Source organism: Limulus polyphemus, unplaced genomic scaffold (genome assembly GCF_000517525.1).
Source record: "Limulus polyphemus unplaced genomic scaffold, Limulus_polyphemus-2.1.2 Scaffold3464, whole genome shotgun sequence".
In the NCBI taxonomy this organism is placed as follows: domain Eukaryota; kingdom Metazoa; phylum Arthropoda; class Merostomata; order Xiphosura; family Limulidae; genus Limulus; species Limulus polyphemus.
This window is the reverse complement of record NW_013669074.1, coordinates 2,914-10,230: the sequence shown is the minus strand read 5'-3', so window position 1 is coordinate 10,230 and position 7,317 is coordinate 2,914. Positions and strand designations below refer to the sequence as shown.

The 7,317-nt window shown below is 36.5% G+C and overlaps 1 protein-coding gene across 3 annotated transcripts in view; it reads right to left on the bottom strand.

Annotated features, from left to right (window-relative positions):
- The window catches only part of LOC106469393 (COUP transcription factor 2), a 37,579-nt gene extending 31,231 nt beyond the window's left edge, over positions 1-6,348 (bottom strand). For 2 of the 3 annotated variants that reach the window (XR_002612848.1, XM_013929884.2), the window contains exon 1: positions 5,689-6,303. Coding sequence is in view for 2 of the 3 variants with exons in the window: in XM_013929884.2 (XP_013785338.2) it covers positions 5,689-6,166 (478 nt within the window). In the remaining variant the exon portion in view is untranslated. Of the gene's footprint in view, positions 1-5,688 lie in introns of all 3 variants that reach the window. The other variant, XM_022397908.1, reaches the window with a different exon arrangement.
- Between the last annotated feature and the right edge of the window lie 969 nt (positions 6,349-7,317).

Here is a 7,317-nt window from a genome sequence, read left to right as displayed (position 1 = left end):
TCATATCTTAAAAAAAAAATATTAAATGCCTAAGACATAATTATTTTGTCTAAATGTTTTCACTTCAACTCTAACAAAAGAACGTTTTATGTTAACATTTTAAATGTTTTCATAAGTTCATATTTTCTTCCTCCTCCCACCACCACCCTACACTGGCTCAGCGGCAAATCCGAGGGCTTATAATGCTAAAGATATTTAGGGTCCAATACCTCCGGTGGGCCCAGCACAGATAGCCCATTGTGTAGAGTTGTGTTTAATAACAAACAAAGAGACAGGTTTAACTTAGATGATTCTTAATTCTGGAAACAAACATATCTTAATTAGGGAAAAAGTGGAGCATTGTTATAGTGATAATTTGAAGAACGTAAAATAAAATATTTTGGGAGTAATTTTAATTCAATGACAAGAGGGAATCCTCAATATCCGCGGCACTTGAAATTCTTTTAGGCAGGATTAGAGTAAATTAGCCTATGAGACCTTTCAATTTTCCTTTTTATTGGCTATATTTTCTGTGCGACAGTAATACCAAGTGTTGGGCGCTCATATACCCGATTCGATTTTATTACTCATCAGGATCTCTACCAGCCTACCCTCAAATTGCAATTCTTTTAGGCAGGATTAGAATAAACTAATCTATGAGACCTTGGGCGTGGACAAATACATCAATAGAAAGGGTTTGACCTCCCGAGTTCAAAACTGTGATTAGATCTCAAATCGGTCAAGAGATGTTGGAACTAAGAGCTAGAAGTTTGTACTTGAAAAAAAGAAAAAAAAAGAACAAACAAACTCAGAGCCATTTTATGAGCCGCAGCTAAAAAGCGAATCGTGGTTTTCGCAACTTTAATTTTAGAAAGTTCAACACTTAAACGCGAATGTTTGCATGTTACCTCGTCACGGTTTTAGTTCCTACCAAAAATAAACAAAAACTAGCCTGCGTATATCTGATGTTTATTTACAGAAAATTAGGCACACAAACACCTATATTCTCTTACTGACTTCAGCCAACATTGACGAATTTTGGTCACAGTTTTTGTTAAACTAAGTCTGCGCCTGCGTGGAATTTGGCGTGACAACGCGCGTATCGAGACAAGGATTAACCAGAAAAGTTGCAGTGAATAAGCTACCCCTGGTGGTATTAACCACCAGTCCTAGGATAATACAGAAGTTGATGACACGGCCACTGAGTGCCTCATGCCCGCAGGGGCATGCCCATGCTAGGGTCAATCACCTCGGTCATTTAAACTACATTATATATGAACGAAAGAAAAAAAAACAAACAGGGATGGAACCTGTCGACTAAGGAAGAAGCCAAGAAAAGTCTGGTTTGTGTTGACTTGTAGAAAACAACTACCGGGTCAGTGTCTCGTTCACAGTTTCGTAAAACAAACTGTAACTTGTATCTGTACTACTACTACTGAATCGCTCTTTTTCTAGAACTTAACATTTATATATATATATATCTTCCACGAGCTACCTTTCGCTAGTATAAAGCCCGTACTGGTTTTAATGAATTAACATATATACGAATACAATTATCATATTTAATAAATTAACATACATAAGAATACAATTATAATAAAAAAGACATAGAAAGAGGTGTATAATGAGACATAATTAGTTCAATTGGTTTTTGCTAGATGTAAAAAGGCTGTTCTGATACTACTAACTCTGAATCGTGGTGTCTGTCCGAGCGTACGTCTGTCTCCCGTTTGAAAATCTGCGCACGCAGAAAAACCTCAACATTCACTTTTGGTTTGGTTGGAATTTCGCGCGAAGCTACACGAGAGCTATCTACGCTAGACTTCCCAATTTAGCAGTGTAAGAGTAGAGGGAAGGCAGCTAGTCATCACCACCCACCGCCAACTCTTGGGCTACTTTTTTACCAACGAATAGTGGGATTGACCGTCAAATTATAACGCCCCTACGGCTGAAAGAGCGAACATGTTTGGTGGGTCAGGGATTCGAACCCGTGACCCTCAGATTGCGAGTCGAGCACCCTAAGCACCTGGCCATGCGGGCTTTCATCGGGCAACAATGAAGGCTCCCGTAAGTGGACCGAAAGATCGCAAATAAAAGTATTTTAGCGCAGAGAAAAGTCCGTGTATAATTTTATATATAAAAAATTTACCCACGTTATGAGCCTTAAGTAACAACAGACATGAATAATGTTGATGCTAACTTTTATTTCGCAAGCAGGATATTCTCTACTAAGTTGTTAGGAATTAGTCACATTTCGAAATGTGACGTAACTTAAACAATAAAATGTATGTTATTGTTGAGCGGCACTTAGCATGATTGAAATACTCAACAATTACTTTTCGCAGTGGGTAGTATAAGTAACTCAGAACTTTGGCTCTGAGTGAAACCAAGAGTGTAACACAATTTAACTTTTTAAAGTCCATGAAATTATTTAAATTGATAGATTAACTTAATATTTTTACGTCACTGGGGACGGGTACTTTTGCTTGTTCATTATCATCAATTTTTTTCTGAAACTGTAGCCTAACGTCACTCTACGAGTCCGATAACTCTTATTAACTTCTGATCAAAGCAAACTATTTACATACATCAAAATTAAACATCTAACCTAGTAATTAATAGAGCCAGTGTTCCAATAATTGGAGATATTTGATAAATTACGTCTCGTTTTGATATTTTTTTAAATTAATTAAATCGTCGAAATAAGTCTATAAAAGATTAACTTATAACATTTTAAACCGAAACGTTTTTGATTCCCCCTAGATTTTCTCTTTTATCTTTTTAACGTGGGAGGGTTTTTTTGAAGATTATGCAATTCCTTAGAGATTTACCTTCTGTTGTTTTATAACTGTTGATTTAACTTAGTACAATATTTGAGAGGATTGATTTGGATATCGATAAATAAATAGATAGATAAGTGTATCTATGTAATCTCTATTACACATGTACATTTTCTGTTTAACCAGCTTTTAGAAAGTTACAAGTTAGATACGTGCTCCAATGTTTTTCATGGTTATCTCTAAATAACTCCTTATCCCTGTCTACAACCGCAGGGGGAAGAAAGATACGCCTGTCAACGCAAGAACTCGGCTTATTAGGAAACAAACAGTAATAAATCCACTCGCTACATTTCTACATTCATCTATTAATCCTCGCGGTACTTTGGCAAGAAAGAGCATTCTTGACACTTCTTGTAAAAATAAATAAAATGAATACAAAATACATCGACATACAGTTAGAACTTGGCTCCTATTCCTTTACATACACGCACAGAATTATCACAGACTCTGTGACGTTTCACAAGTGAAATTTACATATTTTTTTTTTGCTATTCATCCATCGAGAGCCAACTGTGTGAGATGTGAGCTGTTTTGTCTTCAGTTTGGTGTATCACCATTATTAGCCAAAAAACAACAACAAAAAAAAACGGTAAAATGAAAATTTTTAATTATTCCAAAGAGGAAATATTATGAACAAAAGTTAGCCTACCCCCTGCTCGTTAACTACTTCTATATCGATATGTCGAGTGACAACTTTTTGTGTGCGTTTTGAATGGCGATTTGACGTCAAAATTCCAATCGTTTTTACTCAGTCGTTTAGGAGTAACAGGTTTCTACTTCTCAAAACAAATAAATAGTTTGATTTGAAAATACTAAGAACAAACTTTCGAATTAGCTGAATAATTGTAGTAACTGGATTCATTAGCCTCGTTTAGTAAACCAGAACAATGAATGATACTTGAAGCTTCAGTGTGAAAGAGATAAACGACAAAAACTTAATATAGCAGCGACAACTTCATTCCTACTCTGCTGTCGACAAACGCAAAGTGGACTTCAAAACCAAATATTCAACTTCCCAGTGACACTTTTATGAATTATCCTTAATGTCCGCTCTATATACATACCCATATTTATCTATTATTACAAAATTCATAAGGTATTGCATCATCAACGTCTAAATATACCACAATCGCATTCTCAGATTAATGTGTCACATTTATCAGGAATTAATGTGTCACATTTTATCAGAAATAAATGTGTCACGTTTTATCAGAAATTTATGTGTCGCATTTATCAGAAAATAATGTGTCAAGTTTTCATCAGACAAATGTGGCACAGTTTATCAGGGATTAAATGTGTCACATTTAACAGGAATTAATGTGTCACGTTTATCAGAAAAATGTGTCACAGTTTATCAGGGATTAATGCGTCACATTTATCAGGAATTAATGTGTCACGTTTATCAGAAAAAAAAGTGTCACGTTTTTATCAGAAAAAAGTGTCACGTTTTATCAGGAATTAATGTGTCACATTTACCAGAATAATGTGTCACATTTTACCAGAAATAATGTGTCACATTTATCAGAAATAATGTGTCACATTTATCAGAATTAATGTGTCACATTTACCAGAAATGAATGTGTCACATTTATCAGAAATTAATGTGTCTGACTCAGACCATATAACTTATCCTGAGCAGATGAGAATACAAGAGTCTAGGTATTATGTAATTTCGTAACATGTATATGTTTTTAATATTCGTTGTGTTCATAAGATTTCTACCAGTATGAATAGAAATTTGATACATCTTGAAATTTGTTAGCAGGATCGCCTGAAGACTCTGAAAAAAGGGCAATCATTGTCGCAGAGGTTATTTTTAAAATGTACCACCATGCAGAACGGATATCGCTTAGCAACAAGATTGATCGGCCCAATGCATCTATATACATCATTCCAAGAGCCCAGAGAAGGGAAGACGGCACTTCGAGGCACGTTCCAAAGCCCCATTGTTGGCGTGTGACCCACGAGATCTAGATCAATTGTACCAAAGTGACAAGCAACTCAATTATCAGTGATTTGATAAAAAAAAAAAATCTTGTTTCTGCCAATATAGACGCCACGTGATATGCTCCCTATTTGTATCATTGTTTTAACGAACTGCAGAAACGTTAAAACATGGAATAATGAGTTTGTTGAAACTATCTGAATTACTCCCTAATTCTAGATTTCTTTGTTGTTTTTTTTTAATAAAAAATATTTTCGTATTTATTTTAAAAACGGTGTATATTATAACTACCAGGATACATGTTTACACAGTTTCCTCCTGTTTGGTACTTTTTATCTTCTGGATATATTGTTGCTTTCTTTCCATTTAGACAATAGGTGCTAGTTTGATATAAAACTTAAGTTTCTACATCGACCTAAGTTTCTATTGTTGCTTTCTTTCCATTTAGACAATAGGTGCTAGTTTGATATAAAACTTAAGTTTCACATCGATTTAAGTTTCTATTGTTACTTTCTTTCCATTTAAACAATAGGTACTAGTTTGATATAAAACTTAAGTTTCTACATCGACCTAAGTTTCTATTGTTACTTTCTTTCCATTTAGACAATAGGTGCTAGTTTGATATAAAACTTAAGTTTCCACATCGACCTTATCTACTTCATAACTGTGTTAATGTTTAATGCTTTTCTTTTCTTTGCTATTATTTCAGTTAGTTAGTGTTGATTATATGTCATATGTAAAAATACCCCAAGAGGTGATACCCCTGATACCTTCATGTATACATGAAACTACTCGCAATTCTTAATAGTGTGGGTTTTTGTTTTCACGGATTTCACTTCGCTTACTTTAAAGGTTAAGTGATTTGATTAACGGAATTGTCAGAGGCTTTGTTTTTATAACACAATCAATTCTTCTACCACCTACCTGTCGTGAAGAGAACGATCGCCTTCAAACAGCTGTATTCGGCAGCATCAACGTGAAGAGCCTTTAACTTCTCTACCTGTTCCTGGAAGATGCGAATGTGGTCCATGAACGCCACCACACGGTCCGCCGCCATGGGTGAGGCGTGTAGTCCAGCGGCCGCCAGTAGGGGCGCCACGTGTAGAGGCATAGAACATTGAGAGGCATTCAACACAAAGAGTTCGCTCCAAACGAGTCGGAGTAGAGCCACTTGGTCAGTTACTTGAAGGTCGGGAAAGAACGGGATATTTCTTGCCCACTCGACTGCACTGAACAACAAGCGAGCCGCTAATTCACAGATATTATCAATTCCCATGAAGTTATTAGGTTGCATACACTGAGCATACCGAGATGGCTGGTAGGGTTCTGCTCTCAGCAGGAGCGAGATGAAGCTGGACAGGTACGAATGACCATTCAAGGCGTCTCCGTTGGTCAAAGCCATCTGACCCGGAAGGCTATGCTGTGTTGGCGGCAAACGTCCTCGCTGAACAGCTGGGGGAAGAAATTATCATTTAAACCCGCTAAGTACGTAGAGAAATAATAAAAACACTTCTAACTTCTAATTAAGTATAGAAAAATAAGCTTATAAGTAAATACTGTAAACTGAATAAATCAACTTAAAAACTGCTCTCATCCTACGGTGATAATAAACACGTGAGGTTAATCACACGTGCAAAAGATGCTAAGGTTGCAGAGAACAAAATTTCCGCGTGTTTCTAATTTCCTGATAACACCAGTTCACCAGTACGTTTTTAAAAGTTAACTGCTTCTAATTAAAGACTCGCAAAAATATACATGACCCAGATTTTACGTCGTAAGAGGGGGGTTTGGAGATAAACCGTGTACAAACAACTTACCCCCCAGTGGCACAACAAACAACTTACATTTAACTCGTTTTCAGAATTGTTTACCCCCCCCCCCCAGTGGTACAGCGGTATGTCTGCGGACCTACAACGCTAGAATCCGGGTTTCGATAGCCGTGGTAGGCAGAGCACAGTTAGCCCATTGTGTAGCTTTGTGCTTAACTACAAACAAACATAATTATTTTGCCTCACCACTAAATTCAAAACAGAAGTTAAACCTTCTCTGTTGTCTCAGTAAATAACACCGGATTGATGATACTCGTACTTATACCGTCACTATGGTATCAGAAAACATCTATATGACTGTCAGTAGAGAGATATTCTATATAAACACCTGCAACAGATACGACACATCAACGTATAACAGATTGTTCGTCAACATAACACGTGCTAGGAAAAGTGATTCAAACAAATGTTTCCTACTATACTGAATTTGTTTTTACAGACTGCAAGAGTTGGGTACACTCACATTATTAACCAATCCCATCCTAGACATTTGTACATCTGTAATAGATACCATTATGTCCAGTAGAACATAATTACAGCCTGGAGTTGTCCAGTAGTAATTAGGACCAGTCTGGACTTGTCCGTTAATAATTAACCCCAGCCTGGACTTGTTCGTTAATAATTAACCCCAGCCTGGACTTGTCCGTTAATAATTAACCCCAGCCTGGACTTGTTCGTTAATAATTAACCCCAGCCTGGACTTGTCCGTTAGTAATTAGCCCCA